General features: G+C 37.2%; 2 protein-coding genes across 9 annotated transcripts in view; one reads left to right on the top strand and one right to left on the bottom strand.

Annotated features, from left to right (window-relative positions):
• Nucleotides 1–210: 210 nt before the first annotated feature.
• On the top strand, nt 211–4,039 carry LOC117207853 (signal recognition particle receptor subunit alpha homolog). 2 transcript variants are annotated; one of them, XM_033448489.1, is made up of 8 exons: nt 212–475; nt 665–1,034; nt 1,462–1,503; nt 1,768–1,909; nt 1,989–2,127; nt 2,213–2,745; nt 2,833–3,247; nt 3,329–4,039. In XM_033448489.1, the coding sequence occupies exons 1-8, from the start codon at nt 359–361 to the stop codon at nt 3,452–3,454; spliced, it is 1,884 nt and encodes a 627-aa protein (XP_033304380.1). In that variant the 5' UTR covers nt 212–358; the 3' UTR covers nt 3,455–4,039. The 2 variants fall into 2 exon arrangements, with proteins under 2 accessions (XP_033304381.1, XP_033304380.1); XM_033448490.1 differs by lacking the exon at nt 1,462–1,503 and having other exon boundaries at nt 211–475.
• Nucleotides 3,914–27,530, bottom strand: part of LOC117207856 (ammonium transporter Rh type A) — a 43,487-nt gene continuing 19,870 nt past the window's right edge. For 5 of the 7 annotated variants that reach the window (XM_033448497.1, XM_033448494.1, XM_033448495.1 and 2 more), the window contains 8 exons: nt 18,087–18,273; nt 13,381–13,531; nt 11,806–11,953; nt 10,725–10,943; nt 10,553–10,635; nt 5,996–6,139; nt 4,598–4,763; nt 3,914–4,279 (listed from right to left, as the gene is read on the bottom strand). In XM_033448497.1, coding sequence (XP_033304388.1) covers nt 4,122–4,279; nt 4,598–4,763; nt 5,996–6,139; nt 10,553–10,635; nt 10,725–10,943; nt 11,806–11,953; nt 13,381–13,531; nt 18,087–18,273 — 1,256 coding nt within the window. In that variant the 3' untranslated portion in view covers nt 3,914–4,121. Of the gene's footprint in view, nt 4,280–4,597; nt 4,764–5,814; nt 6,140–10,552; nt 10,636–10,724; nt 10,944–11,805; nt 11,954–13,380; nt 13,532–18,086; nt 18,274–27,530 lie in introns of those variants that run through there. The other 2 variants (XM_033448498.1, XR_004487601.1) reach the window with 2 other exon arrangements.

The raw sequence follows: 27,530 nt of genomic DNA, 5'->3' as shown, positions 1-27,530 counted from the left end.
ATATTTAATAGTAGTATAATATACTTCATATTATTGTGCATTTAACAATATTACATAATCAAGATTAAGAATTTTTAGTATTCTAAATTTTAGTACATCTAAAACTTCATATATGTACTTAAAATATGCGGGTCTTGCGTGTGGCGCCTTTTTATGTCACTAACATGGCATTCCGTTGCAATGTACAGTTGCCTTAAAACTTCTCGATGTTTACGTTTCATCGTATCTTATAGTTTTTGCTCTAAGGTTTCTTCCAGTGTCTGTCTGACGTGTACAAAAATCAAAGTGCACGATCATCAATAGGTTAGATTGTAACATCAAATCAAACATTTTTTTATTACTAAGAAATCGTATAATCATGCTCGACTTATTTACTATATTCAGTAAAGGTGGTATTGTTCTATGGTGTTTCCAAAGCACCTCGCAAATATTTGCTCCTAGTGTTAACGCATTAATACGAAGTGTCATATTGCAAGTAAGTGTTGCTGTCAATGATATTTATTTTTTTGAATTTCGTTACGTCCATATGGAATACTATTAAAAGTTTGATCTTAATGTTGAAGAGGGATTAAATTCGAAAAAAGGAGTAGCTTCCATATTTAAATAATCGATTAGTTAAACAACTAATATTTATCATAATGACATTTTGTATGTTTTTTTACAGGAACGTACGGGAAATCATACTTTTGAATACGATTCCTTACGCTTGCAGTATAAACTCGATAACGAGTTTGAGCTAGTGTTTGTTGTTGCATATCAAAAAATACTACAATTGTCGTATGTAGACAAATTTTTAAACGACATCCACTTAGAATTTAGAGATAGATTCAAAAATGAATTGGAGAACTCTAAGTGGTTTTACAATTTCGAATTTCAAAATAATTATGAGCATGTACTTGCTATGGCTGAACAATGGGCACGAACTCAGGCTAAGATACCTAAACAAATGCGTACTTTTGATGAAAGTCAAAAATCAAAAAAGACTGTTGCTAGTATGATTGAACGGAAAGATGACAAAGATAATAAAAAGCAGGGTATGTAATGAATGTAATTTGGAGATTTTATTCAATGTCTCTTTTATTTATTTCAAATGCTTTGCCTTTAGTAAGCTTAAGATATTACTAATTACTTTGTTTCTGTAGCTTAATACTATCTGTATATTCTTTTTACATTATTATTTCTTTTTTATATTGGAAGGCTTAAAATGGTTTAGGTATAATTCTTTATATAATACAAATAGTTCTATTATTTATGATTATAACATTGCCAATGGTTTTTTGGAGTAATCTAGAATTACTTTTTATTAGCCCTTTCATTTATTTTTTACTGTTGAGTATTTTAAGCTGCTGAGGATATTTGTCTAGGATTTAATATAGAATCACAAGCAATTTTCATTTAGGTAGTAATATGTCCTTTCCAATGTGGGTATCACTAACAGGAAATGGGGATCTTCGCTTCTAGGTAAAAGGAAGACGGGAGTTAGTACTAATAGAGATGATCAAAGTAAGTGATTTTGGATTTTACATACACACGTAATCTGCTGCATAAATGAATTATATGTTACTGCTATGGATTAACAATATTAACAGTGACTGGGTCTATGAGAGAATTAATATCTTCCATGTTATGATATAAGTTAAATATCCTCAATAATGAATTATTAAATTTTAAAAAGATAATTAAATGTCTGTAACAGTTCGTCTATTTTCCTTTTTCTTTCTAGTAATTTTTAGTCTTTTATGTTCTGACCTTTATTTAATTCCACAGTGAAAATTCAAGAGGTCCCTAAACAGGATTTGTCAAACAATCAAGTAAATCATAACGGAGAAATGGATGAAGAAGTTTTAATCGCAAACCGTATGAAATTGGCTCAAAAAATGAATAATCAAAAGAAAAAAGCTGATAAACAGTGAGTTTCTTACATTTAGAAACAATAAATTTTGTACTGTATGAAATAATATGCTATATACAATATTTATGTTTCATAGAAAAAGCCAAAAACCTGAGAAAGCTGGCAAGAAACCCCGTGTGTGGGAATTAGGTGGGACTATCAAAGATCTTGCTGCTTTGGAACGCACCAAAGATAAACCAGAAGAAAGTGGCGATTATGTGGGAGCTGATAAAACAGTATAAATTATTTATTTTTAATTAAATAATTGTTTAATAATTTATTCATAATTAAAGAATGAAATTTTCAAAATTATCTTTTTAGTTAGTAGGTCAGATGAAAGGTGGCATTCGTGATATAGTAGTTGAAACTGATTCTGAGGATGAGTCTGACGAAGAAATGGAGAATCCCAAACCCCAAGTACAAAAGAAAAGCAACAGTATGTTTTCAATGTTCAAGAGTTTGGTTGGTAACAAGTCTTTGAAACACGAGGATATGGCTCCAGTTTTGGAAAAATTAAAAGATCACTTGATTTCGAAAAACGTAGCAGCTGATATTGCTCAAAAATTGTGCGATTCTGTCGGTGTAAAGCTCGAGGGAAAAGTACTTGGTACGTTCGATAGCGTGACTAGTACCGTCAAAGCCACGTTGACCGACGCATTGGTGCAAATACTGTCTCCAAAGAGACGTGTGGATATTCTGCGAGACGCAATGGAAGCAAAAAAAAATAACAGACCTTATGTTATGACTTTCTGCGGCGTAAATGGGGTGGGAAAATCCACAAATCTAGCGAAAATTTGTTTTTGGCTTATAGAGAATAATTTTCGTGTGCTAATTGCAGCGTGTGATACATTTAGGTGCCTTATTTATTTACCACAGTTTCTATTTCATTAATTTTTTATTTTAATATAGACGTGTTGTATTTTCAAATAATTTCATTTCAGAGCTGGTGCAGTTGAACAATTGAGAACTCATATGCGCCATTTGAATGCTCTTCATCCGCCAGAGAAACATGAAAATCAATCTATGGTTCAATTGTATGAAAAAGGTTATGGGAAAGATGCTGCTGGTATTGCCATGGAAGCGATCCGTTTTGCTAAGGATCTGAAAATCGATGTAGTTTTGGTGGATACCGCGGGCAGAATGCAAGATAACGAACCATTAATGAGAGCCTTGACTAAGTTGATCAAAGTAAACGAACCAGATTTAGTACTCTTTGTTGGCGAAGCTCTTGTTGGAAACGAAGCTGTTGACCAATTGGTAAAATTTAATCAAGCACTAGCCGATCATAGTCAATCCACCAATCCTCATATCATTGATGGCATCGTGTTAACTAAATTTGATACAATCGATGATAAGGTGAATAGAATCTATCAACAGGATATAATTAAATATTTATCACGATATATTGTTATACTGTTTATTGTTATTGGTTTTCAGGTAGGCGCGGCAATTTCTATGACGTATATTACTGGACAACCCATCGTTTTTGTTGGGACAGGGCAAACTTATACTGATTTGAAGTCATTAAACGCAAAAGCCGTGGTACATGCATTAATGAAGTAATTGTTGATTTGAATAATAAAAGACGATATTAAAATTATTATATAAAAAAATTAATTAAAATTTCAATGGATTGTTATCAATTATTTCGTGGAATTAATTATCTCTATTATAATAATAATTACAATTATATACAAAAAGTTTAGCAAGAATAATATATTAACGTGTTTAAATACATATGTATTATTTTTGATTATCTTTCATCGATCTATATTGCTCTTATGATAAATTTTTTAATACGCTAGCGTTTAAACGACTCGGTAAATACTGCTATTCCTAGAATCCCTCGAATTCGTTATAAATGATTTATGATATAAATTTATGGTGTTTTCTAAGAAATATAAATAACGTGATTAAAAAAGGAAGATGGAATGCCATACATTCTTCGTATGCTTCGCTTTTCTTTCAACAATTATTTTATTTCGTATACTCTGTCTGTAATATTGATTTTTCAGTTTCCTGCCACTTGTTGAATACGTAGCATATAAATTGACTGTTCCTCTTGCAAGAATATTGTTGCACCAGTGAAAATGCGTCGTATATGTAATGTTTAACAAATTGTTTAATAAATTTTACAAGTTTCCCTAAGTTCAGGGTTCTATTTTTGTCATTTATTTGCATTCACGTGCAAGCGTAATACTTTTGCTGTTGTTGATAACAAGGACTCGTCTCAGATATGGGCCATCGGTAATTGGTCGCCGCCATAGCTGTTGCCTTCCTTGATTTTCGACTCCTGCGTGGCTTCCTCTTCCAATTCCCAATTGGCTTCATCGTCGAACTTTTGCTCCTCGGAAATCAAACCGCAGATCGACATCCGCATCATTAAACCTACGCAAGAATTTATTTGTCCCAGTGCGATGTCGATATGATTTTAAAGCGAGCTATGTATAAATTTACATTTCTTTTCTGCGTATCCTCTTCCAGAAGAAGAAAGAAATAAAAAAGAAGGAGAATAACGCACAATGTCCTAGAGAATGTGATTACAATTAAAATTGAAAGAAAATATAGTAAGTAAATATTTAGATGCCAATCAATATTCTAATAACTGTTTATGTTCCTTCTTTTAATTCGAGAAAGATCCAACGAGGAGTTGTGCAATGTATTATTTTCAAAATGTCACCTGGATTATCAATGAGAAACGATTACCTGTTACTAATCCTGAAACGATGGCTATTCCCACTGTAATTACTAGTACTAATAATTGATAGCCAGCCTGTTCCCCTGCTGTTCTGTTAAAGCCAGCTGATATACCATAATTGTCTCTCATCTCGGCCAACTTTGCTTCAGAGTTTGGTGCTCGCGCGGGGAAGATCTAAAAAGAAGAAGCGAGATAAATTTTCTATGAAACAATATGCGAATTGAAGATCACTCCTGATTTTCAGCAGGTAGATTGCGAAAGTAAATTGCAAGTAAATTGCATAATTCTGAATCTTTCAGTAATAACTATAAACTTACATACGTAAATCATATTTTATACAATATCGTTTTTATCAAAATCATTCAAAAGCCTTCAACGTGCACTTCATAATAACGACGTATTATTTTTTAGACGTTTGCCGCCATCTGACTTTGAAGATAAATTTCAAATGTCGCTACTGTGGCGACATCCATCTTTGAAGAGAAATTTAAAATTTGTCTTCAAAGTCGGATGGCGGCAGTATGACGGCCTTAAATATTTAATGCTTCGACTAATTAATAGTGTCATCAGAAAAATATGCCAATCGCATAAAAAATTGATCAGTACCTTGAGCTGAGTTATAACAGATATTTAGATTGTACGTTTAGCCAGTGAAAATGTAAGTGAGAATGTGTAGACATCAGACGATATCTATATAGTAACTTGAAGTCACGTAGCTATCGGGTATCGAGTGTATGATTGCTTATAACGAGAGAATTTAGATGGCAAGTAATGATTGTGTTGAGAAATAGGAGTACCGACAAGTAATGTATCTTGAGAAATAGGAATATTGTTCCTAGAGTAGCTAGTCACGGAATGGAGAACGTAATGGTGCCCTCTGGTACAGCACAGAGTATAGCGCTTACTTCAGAACTTCCGACACATATGTATACGGCTTGCATACAGTCTTTATACAGGCTTGCAGTGATTCGGTCACGCAGGATTCTATATCCTAACATCAAAAATTTCCAATATACCAAAATAAAAGGGAAGCATAGATCGAAATGTTAAAAATCATTTCTAACCTCTCCTAACAACGTTTTGGTAGAAGATACCAAGATTCACCGACACAGAGAATATAGAACAAAGATCACTGCGATCGTCCCCTAGGATTTAGGTCGAAAGACTAAAGTTACGTTGGCCAGCGAACAACAACAACAGCCACGAGTTTCTTACGTTCACCTACCGGGATATCCGTTTCACGACCGATAGATTAAGCGATCTCTGAGGCTTTTCGTCCTCGTAGAATGGACAGAAGTTGGCCGCTATTCACCGGCTAGTCGCGTATTTAGTGTCCTTCCGCGAACTCAATTACCCGAAAGCCAGTCGCCAATTAATCCTTCGTTAAGAAGAGGAAACTTACGTACCTCGTAAAGGGAATAATCGTAAGAGGCTTCAGTGGCGAGGCCTGCCATCAGTGCGCCAAAGATACCACCTAAAACGCCGGGCATGCCGTGGAGATTGTGCACGCCGCACGTGTCATGAATCCTCAGACGTTTTTGGATCAGCGGCTGGAAGAAAAAGTGGAAGAATCGTGACCAAAAGCCTGGAAATTGCAAGTTTGAAGGAGATTGCTGTAACTGGTGAGTCAAGCCATTCCTTATTTTTTTCAATTTGATTTTTCTACCGATACCGAAGGCACGATGTGAAAAGTTGATACAATGAGATAATAACGAATAGGTAAATTTGAAAGTTCTTTTATCGCACATGAAAAGAAGATAAAATTCGCATATGTTCAAGCATACGATTGCTTGTTGTATTGTTCGTAAATAGGTTATGTAGTAGTTGAAAGAATTGATACAATCAAGATGTTAAATTTGTAAATTCTTCTATCGAAAAATAACGAGAAAAAGTATGATTTTTTATATATTCAAGCACAAGATTGCTTATATTTTTTACAGATATGTGATATAGTAGTCAAACCGTGAACAATTCCAGTTTGAAATCAATTGCTTGGTTTTCGAAAAATTGAACACTGCATTAAACACACAGCCGGTATTTTTATATTTATCGGAACGTATCAGATTAATGCGAAGAATGAACGAGGGTTAAGAAGATAAATTGCAGGATGAAGTTAAAGTGGATGACTTCCGGGGAACGGCGGTTAGAATCGTGAGGGTTGATAGTAAGGATGAAGTCGAGGCTATAATTAGGGTATTGGGGTTGATGATGGGTGTAGATGAGAGGTAATGATTGGGCACTAATGGGGACAAGTGGGGGGTTTGAACTGATTCACGGAGTAGTTTGTGAATTTTTGGTGCGACAAATTGGCCGTATAGTCTTTTAAGAGACACGCGCTGTACATTTTTTATCTCTGCAAAAATGTTACTCCGTTTCGTTACTGTTTCATTTACTTTTGTTTGTTATTCACTTTTTTTATTAATATAAAAAATTACTTCTTTGTAAAGTGATTATAATTTCGTGAAAGTTTCTTCGGTTTTCTTTTTATCTATTTTTTAAATTTCTTTTTACGATCATTCATCATCCTTCTCCAATTTCTTTCAACATCATTTTTCATCTCGTGTCGATCTTCTTCAATGAATGTTTAAAAATAGAATTTGATTTTTTTCTGCTATTAGAATAAAATTTCGAACGTCATTTTAAACATATATTTAGCACATATTTTTTTTTATGGTCACTGTTCGAAGCAATTTGACAGTGGTTGACCAAATGATCTTACATTTCCCCGATTTTCGTTTGTCGTTCTGCTGTGTGTTACGTCTGAATAAAATACATTCAGTTTATTGGAAAACCAATTTGTTAATTTGTTTCCTGCATCAGCTGAACGCTTCCCCCCTTTTTTTTTGTTACCGTTCCTTGTTTTAGTTTTTTTTACTTAATATCGCTGTTTCCTTTGAACATGGGACGCGCACTGTGTCGAAAAATGTTACTCTCGCCGTAATTTTCATTTTTACAAAATTTAGGAGGACAAACTAAGAGAGAAAAAGTTGATGGAAAAAAATGTATCTCGTACGAAAATGTAGCATTCGTATATTTGTTGTTCTCGTCGTTTTTTCAATCAAAGTGAGAGACTAAAAAGAATCGTAGCTATTACGTCCTTGTTTCTTTCTCTGTGCTATTTATATTTTTTTCTCGAGAAGAATATGAAAATTTAAGTTGGCAATTTGAATAACGTTTAATTAAAATGCATTTCGTTAGAGTAATCAAGGTTATTAATTTTTTCATACATATTTTTTCACTTCCCCTTTATATTTTATTATACGTTGTTAATCGCTATTAACGATAATCATAATAATAACGCATTCGAAACGTACGATAATTGTTCCTCCTAAATTTCACGCAAATTCGCGACTACCTACACGTTTCCCAGATATGCTTATATTTACTGTTATGCTTTCCACTGACTGTTCTGTGGAAAGCATAGATCTACGCGAGCGTTAAACGGGCGAAAGATAACAAAACCGGAAAATCTAAGTGGATGATGCGTACCACGTTGAAAACAATTTAGTTTTAATTTTTTCTCCCTTTTTTTTTCCGTCGTTACGACTTTCACGTACAAAATATTACTTCCATGTGCTTTATCGTTCTACTTGCAAAGACATTAGTCTCTTTTTACCTTTGATAAATGTTCATTTTATATTATCATTGTTACTTTGAAATTTTATTCATTATCTTTTAACGCTCTGTATAATACTCTGATAATTTTTTGGTAGAAGATCCGCTTGTAACAAATTATTATTTTCTCTTTGATAAAGTTGGACTCTTTAACCCTTTTAACTTTTAAGAAGAAATATCTTGTTAGTTTTGTATAAGTTGGAATTTCCAGATTATTTCTTCTGGATTATAATTTTCGATAAATTGGAGTTTTCGCAGATCTCTGTTACCTCTCTTAATTCTTCTTAGTAATATCACACGAAAGCAGTAACTCTACTAATAACTAGACTAATTTCCAGGGAACTTTCAACGAAGAAATTTAGCATAGACAAGAGGAGATTTTCGTTATCGAAAAAAATCGCTGATTAATACGGTTAAACCGCGTTTGATCCGTACGTGTTCGGAAGTTCCAGCGCGGAAGGAAAAGGGCGCGGAAATCAGAAGAACAAAGTACATAAAGAATATGGAATTAGCGAGCCGCGAAGGAAACCTCGCCGCATGAATCGCGCGGATGATTAAAAGAACTTCTGACGAAAGTTCTTCGCGATGATTATTCGTCTTCCGCGGATCTTCCTAAGTCAATACCGCCATCGCGCGTTTTCTCTATTCCGTTGTCGAGACTCAGGGCGAAAGGAAAGGGTTTAAACATTTTAAAGTCTGTGTTCCGCGCAAATTAAGGAACAATTGGTTAAATTACGTGGTATCGATAGTTTGACTCTTTCTTCGTTATTCTTATCTTTTATTGATCTTTTTTTTATGCTATCCCCTTGTGCTATCCTTCTTTGGGATGTTTTAAGAGTATTTTAAACGTTAGTTTTTAACGTTACAGATATTTATACAAAGCGCGTATCGTTGCATAATTATTGCAGTAATACGATTATCAATGCGTGACAAGCACAAAACTTCATTGAAGAGTATAGTATTTATAAACGCTGTCGAGATTCTAAATATATCCGTTTCATACTAACGTTATTAGCGATACTGGTATTTTAAAGTAATTTCGCCATCTAAAAGGTCAATGTAACATCGTTTTTCTGTATTTTGTAGGAAATTAGGAGGATGTTTGAAACTTAATCGAATTAGAAAACATAAACTTTCGAAGTCTAGAGAATTTTTAACGAGAATTGCATCTCTTTATATTTACGACGCTTATTTGTATATATATTTTTTTTTTTGCATTTACTACATCCGTAAAATAAGTGCAACTTCGGAGAAGACAAAAGTTCTTAACTCAGTGAAAAACTGGATTTAACGAGGAGCATGGCGAGTAAAAAAAATTCTTTTCTTCTTTTGCAAAGTATTTTACGATTTAATTTAGAGAAAAAAAATCGCGATGGCAACTTTTACGATATGAAATCACGGCATTGACACAAGATTAACGAGAATCTGGCTAGTGGACGGTAACGAAATACGAAAGTAACGTGATATAGGCTGTTGGAGGTAACCATCGAGGATAACCGACGTCAGAGCCGATCACGTGCCAGTAAATTTAATTTGCTCGCGATTCATAATCGTTTGCCGGGCTTCACGTGCACGTCGTTTCATCGACGAAACCCACTTTCCGCGAAATTTATGTTTCCCACGTATATGAACCTCGCGAGAACTTTCCCCGCCACTTTGGCAGCTTAAAAATTTCAGTCGACCTCGTCAACGCTTTGCACGGGGCTTCTACTATGATTACATCGAACGGGACCACTCACCTTTCGAACTTAAACTTACCTTCGTTACATAATATCACATGGTACTGTCACTTTTGATTCTTTTGTAGTTAATTTTACCTCAACAGCTTTACGTTTCGAATCGTGTAATTATTAACTGTCGTTGGTATTTTAATTTTACACACTCTGCGACTTTGCATAATATCAAAAATACTATCGAATCATTTAAAGTAACATACGTAGAACATCGTTCGGTGAAAAATACCCAACTGACTTGCAATCCTCGTACGTACAGTGATCATCATGGTCTTTTTGTAACCACGTTTCTGTTTCGAAATAATTACGATCTCCGTGAAACCTCGCTACCTGTACGTTGTCGTAGTTTCAAAAAATCCTTTCGTTTTAACATCGATCCTCTGAAAATAATTAACGTTTCATAATTCTTACCTTTACCAACGGCGAATCCTAAAATCAATCCAACCACTGCTTGTCTCCTATCGATCGAGGCACGTCTATTTCTCACAATTTCAAACATTCTGCATTCTCGTTTCTTTTTTTCTCAAACGTTCCAACTATCAGCGAAACTTTCATCATCCATCCGATTCGTCCGTTCTTCTCACACGCGTTTAAGGCAAGAAAGGAGCCAATTACCGTGAGATATTTGTATCCTAATACGCTGAGTAGCCCGGCTAGAGCACCCACGGCCAAAGCACCCACCGGTTTGCACATCATGCCTGTATTTATTCAGAAAATGTCGACTGGTTAGACGCACGGATCGAGTACCGTCCAATGTAAATCTCCGATTAATTAGATCGTCTTGTACCTGCTGCGGTGCCGATGGCTACACCGCCGGCCAACGTCGAATTCTGCACGTGTACCATGTTGAATTTGCTATCCTTGGAGACTAGGGCGGAGGTCGCGAAAGCGATCACACAGCTGGACGAGATGGACAGAAGAGTGTTTATAATGGCCCTTTGCTGATCGTCTCCTTGCAGAGCGGCGCTGTTGAACGATGGCCAGAACAACCACAGGAACACGGTGCCTGTCGAAGCAAACTATGTTCTCCTTTCCTCCGTTTCCCTCAAAGATACTACTATCTTTGTATTCGACGACGATGAATTTGTGGAACGCGAGTTTGTGCAACGAGCAATGACGCGATGTTTGAAGAGATGGCTATATCTTTGATAGTAGCTTTTAGCGTAGAGGCGTGGTTAAGTTACTTCGGCTATTAGCGAAATGCAGTTTCATTTTAAGACGATATAAATCGTTCGTCCGTGATCATCGCGTGCATGAACTTCCGAACAAAATTCAATGCTGTTCGTATCAGGTTGTTCGAAGAGTTTCTTTCGTTTTACGAGAAAATAATAGACGCACGGTGTTTTTTGTTTGATATTATTTTGTCCAATTACGTAGGATTCATTCTGTTCTGTTGAGATAAACACCGCGACATTTCACGGACTTGGTTTCACGTTTGTATAAAGGTGCACTGTTGTAAAAAGCACGTGAAAGAAAGGTAATTTTCGGACAACCTAATAATACGTGGAATATTTCGTTTAACTTCAAAATAAAAATATTTAGTCTATCGTAGACCAAGCAACGGTATATCGTGTGTACTAATGATATAAATACTCCAATTACTTTAAATTTCATAAAATTGTAGAATCTAGAAAAAGAAAGGAAGATATCGAACGAATCTTTGGAATTTCCTTTCATAGTCTTCTCCGTGTTAAAAAATTGAATTTGATAGTATCGATCGATCGAAAGAGATTCAAAGACTCGATAAGTCGATGATCCTTCCGTAAGATTCTTCGAACTTAAACGATTATTTAACGTTGGAGGTATAATTTGACGAAGTTAGCGATGTTTCTCGATCGTGAAGCGGAGAAAAAATTAGAGAAACAGACCAATCATCGCGAAAATGTCAGAGTTGTAGGATGCTCCCTCGAGATTATGTTCCTTAGGCTTGTCCTTCATTCCAAATACGAAACTGACGGCAAGTCCAAAATATGCTCCGAACGCATGGACAAACATGCTATCGCCTGCATCGACGACCTGCGAAATGAAAATTCATTTGACACAAAAAAAAAAAGAGAAAAAAAGAAAAATTGGCAGGACTCATTTTTATTACGAGTTCCTCGATCTGTAGTTATGATTTTTATTTTTTAAATCATTTTGTTTAGATTTCTGTTTCGTAGAGTAACGATATTTTCATCGATAAACGTTAACACGCGTAACACAGTAGAGATTTCATTTCTGTTTCGAGCAAAATCCCAAAGTAAATTGAAAATAAAATCGATAATAGCGAAAGTAAATAAGTTCGATGCGCCAGGACAATATGGAATACTGTAGAAACATGTTTGTTCACCGGTAATACACATCGTGCTTACGACTCTTTCGAACATTCACTGCCAGCAGTGATCTCAACGTGTGTTGGTCGAAGTTCCAGTAATTTTTAAAACGGAACTTTCGAAGAAATTTAATAAGGAAAGTAAGGAGGAGAAACGATTTGATTAGTACGTGTTCGTCCTACTTTTTTGGCTATCGATTACACGATAGTCGACTTTAGTTTGTCTTTTAAAATCGACCGCTTCGAATACTTTTTCGCAACTTTTCTAATTATCAGTATTCGTTAATCCTATTTCAACGTCGCGTCGTTTAAAAACTTTGAAATTTACGGAACTTTCGAAATTATACCGCACGCGATTGCTCCTTCGAAAATATCAAACTTTTTGAAACTTTGAGACGAACAGAGATCGAAGTAGATCGAAGAAAATCTATATAAATGTCTGTTTCGATCCTATGTCAGCGATGTTTCACTTTTATATATATATATCGATTATTCTGTGAAATAGAAAAAAGAAAAGGAGCAACATACTGTCCTTAAGGAAGAGAATATAAAAAAGCCCATTTTCCCAACTTCTCTTCCGTTTTTGTTATCCAAAATTTATTATATAGAAGTCTTAAATTTAACTTCATAGATCAATGTTTCAAATGGTCGAGCTTTATTAAAAATAAAGAATCCTCAATGATACGTAAAATATTCAATTGTTCTCTAAAAAGATGCATTCGATAATTATAGAACAGCACGCGCGTAATAACTTGCCGCTGTTCTTCGAAAACTATTATTTGAAATATTCTTAAATCGACTAGCGAGCGTGTACATACACTTGACAGCTTCTCCGCGTTACAAGAAATTTCCTGCCTCTATTCTTTCAAAATTAACCAACAACCCAGCACGCCCCTGACAATCTCATTTTATTAGCAAAAATTCCTCTTCGATCTCTGCGCCCCATCCATCACCCAATATCCATCATTTTCTTCCGCAGAAGCCGATAACGCGCCTAGCGGAAAGCCTCTCTACGTGCCGTTGAACCGGTCGTTTCCGGTATCGAGCGGAAACTCGCGCTCTCGATGGCGGGTCGTTTGAAAATCGAGCGTGACGCTCGTAAACGCGCCCGAAGAAGCAGGAGTTGACTTACCATGAGCAGATGCTCTCCCACGTACTTGTTCACGGTGAACATGATCAGCTCGAGAATGCCCATGAATACGAGCTGCATGTAGGTCGTCTTACCCAGCAAAGCACCCATGGATATCAACGGCGTGGCCACCGCAACGTCCGCGTTCAGCAGGCTGAAAGTTGCCACGTGGGTTGATCGATACGCGCGTTATTAACCGACTGCTAGTCGCCCCGAAAACCGGAGATCAGTATTCATAACATGAATGCGCGATCTCGACTGTTATGCAAACAGGTCGGATCACGGAACCGGAACACGGACGTGATATCCTGGTGGTTCGTTCTCGCGGACCTAGCGCGACCATTCCTTCGCGCCTCTGCGGCTCGTGTATAGCAACCAGAGTGAATCTACGTTTTATTTTTCTTTTCGTTTTCTACTTCTATTCCTTTGGAATATTATGGAAGATGGGACGTTGCCTCTTTCCAACAAGCTTCCCAGCTACCATGCTCTTTATCCTTGTTTTTTTAACGCTGTTCGAGATAACCGAAACAACGGTTGTCAGTGAGAGGCAAGCGAGAGGCGGCCGGGTAGCGCGTGAATAATTTCCGATGTTATTGGCTTGGCAACTAAGTGATCGCGGATTTTGTCATTAGGTGGCATTGACAAAATGCCAATAGTTCGTGAGAATGTAGGTAGAGAAAGATTTTTCGTAACACCGCGTTTAGAAAGCGAAGATATGTAGAACGAAAATTGAGATGGGAATAAATTTAACTTTTGGATGAGTTCGAGAAACGGAAAATCCCGGCTGAAGGAAGTGATTGAGAAATATTAACCATTCCAACGAAGAATTTACCAGTCTATTCGGTGAACAAGGTGATGTGAAATTACCATGATGCGATGTATTATTAATGTGATACGAAGGATAAGATCGTAGAAGATTTTGTAGGTGGAGAACATTGTACCTATAGATATTTATCAAACGGTAATTATTCTCTAGGAATATATACATTTTGAAGAACTTGTCTACAGTGTTGTAGCGTTTTATTCGTATCATATATTAACGAACGTAGAACCCAAGGAATTTGGCGTTTAATAGAAAAAGTTTATTCGCAGATTAAACACAGATCAAACACTCCGTGTAAAAATTCAATGTAAAATGTCTCTTTTATTTCCGCTCGTTCCATTACTCGTTCTATATATTTTTCAATGCACTTTTACACATATTCGTGTACGAATTACTTAATACGAGTAAATAATCGTTGTAACAGATACGAACGAACAACGTAGAGACTGCGAAAGTAATTACACTAACAAACAAGCGATACAGTGATATTCCACTTTATGATCACTTTTCGTTTGGAAATTCAAGCGGACTGTTATTCGAGGTAGACTTTTTCTCTTATTGCGATAGGCCAGCGTGAATTCGAGGCTCGACGAAGGGAAAAAAGAGGACTCGAAACACAGAGTATTCGTTGCACACTTTTTCGGCTTATCAACTATTCATGCATCAGGTAAACACAATCCTACAAGCTGGCTTTGGCATTCAATCGTGCATCGGCCGGTTCGAATATATTTTGCAACAGTATCCGACAAAAATATCCTCGGACTTTTCTGCCAATAGGAACCTGATGTGTATATTACCGGCACTGCTATACGAATTTATTTGTTTCCAATAGCTATATATGTACGAGTACCATGCGTTTTTCGAATACAGTGACGTAGACGAGGCGCGAACTTCGGCCTTGTGTCACGCAAGAATTTCCAAAATTCTTCCCGATGACGATAATTTTGCGAATATTTGTAAAAATCTCGATCGAAGCACTACAAGTTCCAAACAGAAGATATTCCGCGTGATAATTTTTTACAGAAGCGAATAGCCCATAAATTGCTATTTATAAGTAGTTGTAAATATAGTGTTTTTTTATCCGATAGTCTATTACATGTACATTTTCTTCTTCTTATTTATTTTTTATTCTTTTTATTCTAAAATCAAATTTAACTTTTCGTAATATCGATTCGTAATATCGAGAAGGATCGGCGCTATTTTACATCGTTGAACTAACATCGTGACAACGAGATTTCTTATTTTTTAAAAATGTCTTGATTCTTGAAATTGAGAAATTTTACCTTCGAATCTTGGAGAATATTTTGCAAAAAGAAAGTAACTTGAAATATCGGAGTGTGCAATGGTATTTCGTAATTAGTTAGATTATTCAAATGGAAAAGCATCTGTAAATTGTGCGAGGGAAGGTAGGAAATATGGAATTAATACATCTGTCTTAAGCAGCGAGCTTTAGAAGCTTGTGGCAAACAACTGCGCGCTTTGTTACTTTGTTCAACACTATCGTGGATCGTGAAACCACTTAGGGAAGCTATATAACATTCTGCGATATTGTTGCGGTGCCTTAGATGCTTTAGGCCCTAAGAATGCTTCAAGTTGAATACCCAGAAAACCTTTGCCGGATTAAAGAAACTTTATGTAACATCGTGCAACAGACTCCGTACAGTATACTCCAAAATTGTTCTTGCAATTTAGAGTCTCGCGTGACGCGTTAGATTCGCTTATTTCCAACTTTCTTGCAAGATTGTGTAGCATCAAAGCGTACGAAAGTTGTGAGAAAATCTCGCGACGTTACGCAATAATTTTTCCACGCATTGGAAGTTTATAAAACGTTTTAAAATGTAGCCGAGTCAATTTGAAATATCGTTGCAAGTAGGAAATATTCTGCGGAACATTTCCATATTACACGTGCGACTATTTGCAACAATATTCTAAAACAATATCGAGTACTTTACGAGTTTATAGAATGTTTTAGAACAGCTTGGAGTATTTCGAAATCGTATTTTCCTCTCTCTAAACAACTTCAACGTTACACCATACGCGCCATTATTTTGACTTTGTAGATCGTTGTGGAGTATTACAGTACAGAGTAGAGCAGGTTTATACGTAGAACATTTTGGAAATAGTTTAGAATAATTCGGAACGTAGTTGCATATTGGAATTCCCTCTCTAGGGAATTGCTATGTTACTCGGAAACATTTTTACGATACCCTTGAATATTATAGGCTATCCATAATACTGTAGGATAGTTTGTAACTTTGCTGTAGTAAATCTGTAGATCGACGACATCTTTGAAAAACTTTCAGTTAAGTTCGCAGTGTTGCAACAATGATTTAAAAGTCTGTGGAATTTGTCAGAACGTGTCCGACGATATTTTCAAGTTTTCTATAACATACCGATTATTTGGAAAAATAGGTCGAAATTTGTTTTCTATTTTTTTTTTTTTTACTAATAATAACAGCGACTAACCGAGTGAAATAAAAAGTTAGATTCTTCGTCAAAACGAAATATTATTAACAGCGAGACAAAAGAAAAGTAGTTGATAAGACTTTTGTTAACCAGAGTACGAATGTTGGAAAAATACGAAGTCTACTATTTAATGGACGTAATGTATACGGAAAGGTGATATCGTGTCTCCTAAGGTTTTAAAGTAAAATCATGGAAAGGGCTGGTGTATGAAAAGGATGCTCGGAAAGAGTTAATTTAACTCTGAGAAAAGTCGCGTAATGAATATTATATGTTTCAATTAGCTTGCTTACAACCTTAATTCCATGATAATTCCGACTCGGAATCTGGTCAAGCGAGGAAGTTTTCAACGATTCAGAATATCCTCATTGTGAATGCGACGACATAATTAGCCGCGAGAGTAATTACTTTCGCTTTCGTTAGTTTCTGCCTCTCAAAGCACCGTTCTCCGTTTCCGTGATCCTTGCGAAAATCTTACCGCCGGTAATTTCGAATCTTCTTTGACTTAAAATTTTTGAAAATCTCGTTTACGTCATCCTTAATTAATCATATGCTTCAACCAAAACCGAAATACGTTTCTATCGTTTCATCGCGACGAATCACAAACGAAGCAGCGCTGTGATCGAAAAAGAATAAAATTTCCTGTGCTTTGTTCCTTGCGTAAAATTATTATTTACGAATATTTCCGTTTTAAAGCTTTTAACTGTATTATCTGCTATACACGTTTTTGTAACAGTTTCCGCTATTGTAAATATTTTAGTTTTGGATGTTGGACGTGAAAAATATTCAAGTCGCAGGAAATTTTTTATTCGTTGTACGTTACCGCGAAGAATCGCTGAGTTAAATAAAATACATTTTACAATTAAATAAAATTACAGTGAATTTTATTCAACCGTTGTATTCCTGTGCTTTTTCTCCCCTCGCAAATTGTTATGCAAATTCGTTAGCGTTCCCATTACATATATGTATTTGCAAAGCGCGAGAACCAATCACCATTTATAATTCCATCAGCCGTGTAATTTGTAATTCAAAATTTCGAAAGCAGCTCGTGGATTAGCGAAGCTTAGCCAAACGATCTATAATTCGTGAGGTTTGTTTGAAACTTTTAAAACTACCAGTTCCACGATGGAAGTTTTCATTTAATTATTTTAATGGAACGCTTCGTCGGCTACATATGCATTGGAAAAACTTTTCCATGGGATTAACCATAGGCTCTCCGATTTACGGCTAGACTATCCGGTTTTTTCGGTAATTTCCTACGGTTGGTCGTGTTACAGAACTTTAGACACGGCGTTAAATAACCGATGTAAATATAAATCATTCGTATAAACGTAATAGGAAATTGATTATCGCGATATTGCCGAAATAATACGTGAAATGAAAATAAAACTGCGATAAATATCGTGATAAAAATCTCACCAACCTTTTTAACGACAAGGGAGACGCGCTGTCTATCTGGAAATTCGTCACTCCCTCGCAGATCATGGCAACCTGGATCAAAATAGCGCCGAGTAGGAACGTCAGTCCAATCGCGCTTTGTCCGTATCTTCTTAGAAACGTCATCAGGAAGCCGAATCCGATCCAGATCATCACGTGGACATCTTGATACACTGAGTCGTTTTAACGGTGGCCCGAAATCGCACGCGTGCACAAGGGGAAAACAGAAAGAGCTCTTTGTAGGCGCATGCACAGCTCGCGTGCGGTTAATCAGCCTGGCTCGCTCGCTCGTTTGTTCGCCGGAGATCGGTGTTAATCGCTCGTTAATTGATCGTTGTAATTACGTGGCCCGTTCGAAGGAAGAACGCGGTTTCTCAGAAATGGCTGGGGCGATTCGAAGATGGCTGTGTGAGCTTTCTTCGCCAGGTATATCCATCGATGTTTCCGGTTGGAGGATAACTCGTCGGTGAAACGCGTTGATAGACGAATCGTAAGGTGTAAGAAATCCAAAGCGAATCGCGCGTTTTCTTTCGTAGCAGAGAAGAATTGACATTTGGTACTTTTGTCTTTTCGATACAATTTTTTGAGAGGACGAGGGTGAGTTTCCTGCGCGTGACGGAGGATCGTTGATTCCCATGTCTGATATATTAATAGGCGAATAGCATGCAACAAATTTAGAACTAATTGCACGACTTCTTTTAATGGTAAAGAGGAGCTGGTCTTTTCCTTTTCGCGATGGAATTTTTTCAGAAGCCGGATGAACGTGTTTTGAGAGTGGAATCTGGTTCAGTTAAGTGGATAAAACGTAATACACGTTCAAGGTATCACTTAAAGCAGATAGGATAATTTAATGGTTTTTATGCTAGAAGAGACTTGAAGCTTCCATGTGCTTCTTTTTTCAACGGTATGAAGTATGGTTTGATTGATGAGTTCGTTTGGTTATGTGAATAATGTAATGTAATACATGTTTAAGGTTTTATGTACGGTAAATAGGGTAATCATTCTTGCAGGGAAGAAGATTTGACGTTCCTTTCATAGACTTTTTTTTGTCATTGCTCAAACAGCTCAAAGAGCGATTTCGATTAAATTTGATTCTTTGATGCGACTCTTTTTTGATTTTCCGAAACGCGGTTCATTCTACGTATTTGTTAGAGAATAATCGTTGAAATTTCTATTGTGTCTTCGTTTAGAAATATTTAGAGTATCTATTTTTGGAATTTTTTTAAGTATCATTTCCGAATTTCCTGTGAAAAATTGGCTATGTAACTTTGACCTGTTGACAATTCTTCGTTGGTTACGTCGAAGAATTGATTTAACGTGATTGATTATGTATCAGTGAGATGTACGTGGAGTGACACATTAACCGACACGTTGCCATAATTTCATTTTCCGTCGTTTAACGAACATCAAAATCGTTCCGCATAATTGACACTGTTACATATATCGATGTATTTAGCTGTTAAAATTATCGATAATCGCCGATATATATAAGCGATGATGGAATTGGATTGATTCGCAGTAGGAACTTTTACCGGAAGTAAAAACGTAAAGAGGAGTCTGCAGGCAATTGTGTTTTTTAAGATAAACGTTCTGAGATAAACGTGTCTTCGTACTTTTATATTCAGAATTCGCTATATTCTACGGAATCTTATTACAGAAAAGTTGGACATTCCATTTGAAAAACTGAATACAATGCCGTTTGAAAAATTCCTAATCGAAATTGCTAAATCTTTTCTCTGTAACTCTATCTGCAAAAGAATTTCTAACCATCGTATCGTACGTTATTTATTCCTACGATTATTATAGATATCCAAGATCTCTTCTAATTCCAAATAACAACGATGTTTCATACAATACAATGTTTCGAGAAATAACAAACTCTTCTAATATTATCAATTTCAATAATTCTCCTCTATCCCGCGTTCTTAATTAAAACGTGACACAGAGACCGAAATAAAAAGGCGACCGGTTGTCGCCGCTCAAGAAATCGATACTAATTTTCACGATAAAAACCTGGTGCTTCCGGTTCGCGTGAACCTTCCGCGCGAAAGATATCCGGACGTTCTATCCCCTGACGTAGACGGTCGTGGTTGTAACTCTTCGCCGCTGCACGTAATCGATTTCACCGGTTTGAATTTTCATCCGTGGGCGAAATTAAGCGCGAATAAATCAAACACGTAAAAGAGGCTGGATTAAGAGGCGACACGCCGGCCGTTCCGCTGTAAAATATGTTCGTAAATCATTGGGAAACCGGCGGACGTCTTAGGATTCGCTTCGAAACAGATAATTCGCGCTTCGCCCCGGGACTCATCCATCACCGGGTGTCGCTGCTTCACCGTGAATGCATAATAACCGGAAAATCGCGCTGATCCGGGTCACCGTTTTTGCTGGGGAAACGAGTCGGCTGATAGCGACTGGTGGCGGGATTCGAATTTTCCCTTGTAATTCCTTCGAACACCGTTGATGCAAGAAAATCGGCCTCCGTCGATTTTCGTCGCGAAGAAAGTTGCAGCTCGAAGTTGGATTTGCCTGTCATTGATCATTGGCCGGGCAAAGACGTGAAAGAATTGGTGATTATTCGACGAATGATAGATTGCTACTTGAACGTATTCGGATATCTGCTCGCTTTTGATAAAGCAATGCTAACAAAATGGTAGAATTATTAATATTAATTATTAATTTAATCGCGAGATGTAAATTTCGGTAGTTAGCGATTCGTTTCATCTTGGAAACTCGAAGCGGAAAAAAGGAAGAGACGACGTTAGTTATGCGATGATCTGATAATTACTTCGTAAATCGTTCGTTTCGACGTTTTTCGTAGCTTCATCGCGTTGTCAAAGGATTAATAATATTCTCGGTGTACGTATTTCTGAGAGTGAACGGCGCAAGAATATCTGAATGACGGACAACTTATTCCAACATTTCCTTAGGAAGTGGAGCGGTATGAAAGAAGAGGAAACTTTCCCGGTACTGGTGATCTATTTATTTATCATAGGTATTGCGGTGTCACTGTCACCAGTGTAATTTATATGCGGATAACCGATGATCGAGGAGTCAAGTCGAAATTCAAGTGGGTCGGAGGCACATTTCATAAGAAGGCGGAGCTTTTCTTCGAGCGCCTCGTTTCTCGTCGAGCGTGTGCATACTACATCGTATCGATACATCGAGACGTCGTCACAGATATAGCGAACGCCACCAGAAAACGAAGATTAAGAAGCTTCGAAACATGTGCAGCTGCGCTTCTACACGAAAAGGGACAAATATGAATTATTAATAGAATAAATATGAATAACTTTTGACGCTCGATCTTAAAATTTAAATATGAATTCTATCGATATCGTTAATAATTAATGAGAACTCTTCTTTCGATCTTTTCTATCAGTTGCAGATTATTTTACCTTTTTCTCTTATTTTACAAATGAAATTCAATTAAATCACGACGATACGAAAAATTCAAACTCCGTGATAAATATCCCTCGGTAACGAAGATATCTCATTTTCGCCGATCCGTCGAATCTTTCTCGCCCTAAACAAGACGTTCTGATAAAAATCCTGGATCTCACGGTCCTTTAAACGCGCGATGAATTACCATCGATATTTTTATTCAACTCGAAGCCACCGAAAAAGAAGAGAAGATATGAGACGAAATATAAAACGCGAATTCGACTAAAAAGGGGAAAAAGGGAAAACGAAGGGGATAAGACTTGGTTACGCGTTTACGCCGCAGAAAACCATTGGTTTCCGGTGGAAATTATTCGAGTCACGTCCGGATAATCTATTTATCACTTGAAGCATCGCTGTCGCTGTCGTGACTTTTATGAGAAACAGAGAGAGAAAGAGAGAGAGGAGAGAGAGGGGTGAGAGAGAGAGAGAGAGAGAGAGAGAGAGAGAGAGAGAGAGAGAGAGAGGGAGAGAGAGAGGGAGGGAGGGAGGGAGCGAGAAAAGGAAGGTTCGACGGCGGCCTCTCTTTTTGCTCGTTCGCATCCATCAAACGGTAATTTTGAAAAGCCAGCGAGGGAAACGGAATCGACGACGATAAAGTTGCAGCGGAATCGCATTAGCCGACTTTCAAACCAAAGATAATTGGCCCCGACGTCGACGTGACTCGATTATTCCCTCGAATGAGTAGTTAAAATCACCTAATTCCCCTCTCGAAAGTTGTTTGTCCGAAAGTTACCTGATTTCCACCTTTTTTCGCTATTATTTTTCCTTCCACTTTGATAATATCGCAATTTTCTTAGGATCATTTTTATAACGTTGAATTTTAATTGGACGAGATATGCAAATGATAGGATAAGAATTTTTAATAACATCGCTTCTTTTCAAGCACGCGTTTAAACAAAAATACACGAAATGGAAAGAAAGTATTAAAAATGAACAAAACTCTTATCGTTAGTTTCACCCTATAATACGCCTGTGCCGCCTATAAAAAAAGGGAAGATACCGATAAATTGTATTTTCTGAATAGAAATGAAAAAGCAGAATATCCCTTTTAGCTAATTTGATAACTTTCTCGCTAATCCAAGGATTCTTTCGCTAGCTTTCATAATTTTATATTATCCACGGTGGTTACACCGAAAGCTTCGCGGTTTAATAATCACGAAGTTTCGCGAAACTGTCGCGTAACACCATATTTTCTCATTCAAACGTTCCGTTAGACTTCGCTGAACTCTCAGCCAACGTTCCGATTTTTTTCAAAACCCGTGACCTTTTCACGCGCGTTGTGCAGCGTGGCATAATCCAGCTGGTATAAGTTGGCGAAACTTAAGCCTGCAACTTGTATATAAACAGGTACGTATAGTGTCAAACTTGGACCAGCTTCGCATGGATTGCGCAAAAGTTTCTCCCGGAATGGCAAAATTTACACGTTTCGCGTCGCTGCGTATCTTTTTCGTACGAGAAACGATTTTCCAGCACGATTTCTACCACACCGTCTCTATTTAATACGTTTACGTGTAAACAAAGGATTCGCGATCCATCCATTTGCAATGGAAAAACCCGTGTTGTATCCAAATTCGCAATATCGATCGTTTTATCGTTAATTCGAGCTGATCGATCTGTGCCATTTCGCGCGAATTCTCGCAATAAAATGACGATACGAACGCTTTTATCTGTCATCATTTTTCCACAAAGATTTGGTTTTGTCGTTTTCATCTGCACGATCCCTTTATTTCACCCGTGGATATCGTTAACATCATAGATATTTCTCATTTATATCCAGATACGTTTATGCTTTTATTTTTCGGAATTTAATTTAAACACGTAACCGTGTAAAGAGGGTCCTCGGTGAGAATATTGGTATTTACTAATTACGCTAGATGTTGTTGTAACGTTTCTTTTTCACGGAAGGAGAGGTATTTTTTATCGCATATTTCATTGGTCCGGTATGAAAGAAATTTATTGTAGGTTGTAAAAATAGGATAAATAAAAATCGCGAGTTGCGAAAACGAAAAATGGAAAATCGTCGCTCGATTACGTAGTACAATTTTAAAGAATGCAATTTATTCGGCCTTGCTGAGCACCGTTGCTCTTTCTTTTTACATTGTACGCTGTTTTGTACGCCGAACGAATAACAAAGTGGTGAAAGGGGAAGAAATTGTTCGTTACGAGTTCCTATTGGAAGGAAATTATGGTGGAAGAACCCTTTGTCGGGTCCGGTTTATAGAGGTATAAAGCTGGTTTAAGAGCGCACTATAAAAAACGTGAACTTACAAATGAATTTATAAAAAGAGACTTAAATCATTCCGCTGGAAATATCGATAATAACATTTATGAAACATTAATGTCAGAATTTCAATTACCGATCGTTATTAGCTACTCGTATTATTCAAAGGCACGCGTTACTAAATGCGTATCGATTTTTAACAAGCCTCGAATTACCTTTCGTTTCTTCGTGAAAAATTAATTCGAATCTCGTATCTTTCGAAACTCGAACTTTCAGAAACAGAAAATACCAAGTAACTTTTCTTTCCAATTATTCTTCTTGAGATATGTATAATTTTCTGTGCTGGACTGGCTTAAATGCGTAGTAGAGATACTTGTATGTGAATATCAGTGTGTGGAAGTATGTGTGTCCGCAGCGTCTCGAAAACAAAGGAGTGTAAACTGTTCAGTCGGTTAACAATCGGGTGAGAAAGAAAGTGCTGAGACGCGTGCAAGTGTGTATCGATGAATATATAAGGAATCGTCCATGAAATAAATATATCATTATTTTAATATTAATCCTCGGTATAAATTTAGTGTTCCTGTAACATTATTTCGGCTTCAAAGATGCACAATTTTCAACAATTCTTTCGTTTTTTTAGCGCACGTTTCTGAATACGATAGAAGTAACGTTGACGAGTCAATAAGTAAACAAATTTCTTTTACCGCATTTTCTGCCACGTTTCGTCGAAGAGAAAGCGTTGTTTCTCGACGTTGCATTCAAACGGAAGACGACAATAGGACGCCTACATTTCCGTATCGTTCGCAGGCCATTCCCAAGCCTTTCTCCGTAACAGTCGCGATTTCCATGAGAAGGAAATTTGGTGGCGCGCGCGAATACTAAACCGATTTCCATGAGAAAACACGCGCCTGGCCTGGCCGTAGACGTCTGAAAATTTATAATCTTTGAGAAGCAACGAGATTAGCCCGCCAATTATGCCGCTGCCCGCAGACCCAGTTACGTAATCTACGCAAAGTATCACTTTGAAATTCAGATTCCACCGGATAAAGTGTTGACCACGTGCTCATCCGCGTTATTCCGCCTTCGAAATTCCCGAGACACTGGCGTCCCTGTTACGTTTACGCGTGTAATAACCTCCTTAACCGTGTTATTATCGTTTGCTGGAATTCGCGAATCTACACCAAATTGTCGAGTCACAGTTATATCCGAATCTCGTCTTTACCAAAGACTCGTCTTTTGTAGATCTTTTTATTTTCGTATTTCCCTGTTAAATATTTATCCCGAAGTCTATTGTACACTGTCTTTTCCAAAGAATATCTTAAACCGATCGTATCCCGTATTTGATGGAATCGTTGTGGAATGATATTTTTAACGTACACGTTGCGACAGAAATTGTTCTGCTGCTGTTCCTTGCGAGTTTAAAATTAGAGATATTGATTTGCAATATGTACCTTTATACGTCGCTTTGAATTCAGTTCTTTTAGACCTATACCTTTATTGGAACTTTTTGCAGAACTTTTCTCGACGCAAGATGAAAGATATTTAAATGTTGGAATTTTTGGACCGAATGGTATTTTTAATAGGTGGATTGTTGCAGAATTTGTTGATACTGTTCCTTGCAATGTTAACGTTTTGACGTCGGTATGCTGCAGCGTGCACGTAGTCTCACCACCCGCACATTTTTATAGGGTAAATATGCAAATGGAAAATGTGGAAACGTTGGAAAAAATAAAAAGAACGTCCTTCCACGTGTGCCATCGGCGACGCTCGAGAAACTCAAGACGTGGATTCACATCTGGCGACGTCAATGTGTTAAGATTAAAATCTTCGATTACAATATCTATATTTTTGTACGCGTTTTCAAAGCGTTTTGTTCCGTTCGATCGCGTGTCTCTAACGGAGAAACGCAAGACGAAAGATACCTGGAAATTATAACTTTAGGAAGAAAGGACATTTTTGTCAACAACAAGGACGTAGCTCGTCGTAAAGCGTACAATAATAGAGTAGTTTGTTATTTTACGTAATACGATCCTAAAAAGGGCAGAGAATATTCACAGACGACTATTAAATTACGCGATCATTCGTTAGATCGAGCGTTCGAAATATTTTTCAACAAAAAATACTTTTCTTGACCAAGTGGTAGGATTTTTGACTCAAGTTGCGAGTTTTTAACGAATATTTAAATGTACGCGTTTGAGGAAATTGCCAGTCTAAGACGAATGGAACGGAACGTTTGAGTAACGGACTTTATAAACAATGAAACTCTTGCTTTGAAGGAATGGCACGTTTCCACCTCTGGATGCTACTGGAAGCTTCTCCTTTCATTTCCCTAAAGGCGTCTATCATAAAAAACAAGCATCCTCGTTTCCATTCTTTTTTCACGAACTCCCATCTCAACGATCAAACGCGATCTCAGCTTCAATAGAACTCAGCTTCATCAACCATTTACAAACACATCCGATTTTCACGGTCTTCATACTTTGAATCTCTTAGAATCCATAAAAAACAGCTATTTCGCGTCTCTCAGAATTCAGAAGCTGAGTTGTAAATATTTCAATAAAATCATAATAAATTCAACACGAACTTCATCAACTCTATCTGCTTACCGTAGCTTCGAATTTTTTAAGGCTCGCCAGGGTTACAAAGATTCGTGCAAAAAATTGACAATATTTTACTAAACTTAAATTCGACACGATCCTCGAAGCTTGAAATTGTTTCAAACGTGCCGGAATCGCAGGCATCTCGATAGCGTTGAATTTACCAAGGAATTCGGCATTTTCACGTGCGTTTCATTCGCAAAATCTCGAATCTTTGAAAACGTACGCAGAGACGACACGAACGTCTCGCGAAAGAGAGACGATGGAATTAAAAAATTCGACGAACAGCCGGCACGCGAAAACAAAACAAGCCTATACGAAATCATGACGATTATCGTCAGCGAAGAAACCAACGATTTCGTAATCGTGGAGAGTCGGTCGTTTTGAAGGACGGCGTAGGACGATTTGGCGAAACACAGTGCCGGCCATATCTTATAAAGAGGTTTCTGGTGTAGCTGTACGACGTTAATATACGTACTTTATCCGACTCCATGGATAAAGTTAAGCCCTGGCGTCGACTCTTTACATCCTTCCACGGGTATACACGAGTTCCACGGAATATTACGCAAGCGTATCTGTCTCCCTGCCTCTCGTTATCTTTCACTGGCTACGATTCCCTCGCCGTCTTTCGTTGCTCGTGATCTTTCACGAAACCGCACGATGAAAGAAGAGCGAAGAAAAACGCGTAGTTTCTCGTTGGAGGGGTAAAAATCGCAACGAGAAAATGAAGAAGGAAACGTATATACAGCAGAGTGGGTGGAAATTCGTGGTTGAAGCGTGCTCGGGGAGATTCCGCGGTTCGAAATAAGGCAAAAATCAGGAATAAGAAAACCGCGTTTGAAGAAGGAACCGTCTTTAGTTCAAATATTCTGTCTGGCATTTGTTCGTTTCTCAAGATATAAATACATATTTGAGGTGGCTGGTGGATTTTTATCTTTTATGTAAAATTACGTTGTACAGGTATAATGGCTAAATATTTACGAAAGCGAAATACGATTAAATATTTGAAATTTAAAGCACGGGAACAGAGACGGCACAAAGAAAACGATAGGAGCTTCGGCTTGCTTTGATTATTCCAGACGACGGATAAGGATATCTGGTTCGACGAGTTTTCGCGAAACAGAAGTTCTCAAAGTAGTTCTGGTATCTTTAATTTTCATCTCACGCT

The sequence above is a fragment of the Bombus bifarius genome, unplaced genomic scaffold (assembly GCF_011952205.1).
Source record: "Bombus bifarius isolate JDL3187 unplaced genomic scaffold, Bbif_JDL3187 scf7180000008047, whole genome shotgun sequence".
Lineage (NCBI taxonomy): Eukaryota > Metazoa > Arthropoda > Insecta > Hymenoptera > Apidae > Bombus > Bombus bifarius.
The sequence above is the reverse complement of the archived record's forward strand: the minus strand, read 5'-3'. Positions and strand labels throughout refer to the sequence as shown.

What these genes read in the sequence shown, in the direction of transcription:
- LOC117207853 (XM_033448489.1), top strand. Translation starts at nt 359, where the DNA reads ATGCTCGACTTATTTACTATATTCAGTAAAGGTGGTATTGTTCTATGG. An exon ending in TACGAAGTGTCATATTGCAA is followed by an intron (nt 476 to 664) that starts GTAAGTGTTGCT and finishes GTTTTTTTACAG; the next exon opens with GAACGTACGGGAAATCATAC. An exon ending in TACTAATAGAGATGATCAAA is followed by an intron (nt 1,504 to 1,767) that starts GTAAGTGATTTT and finishes TTAATTCCACAG; the next exon opens with TGAAAATTCAAGAGGTCCCT.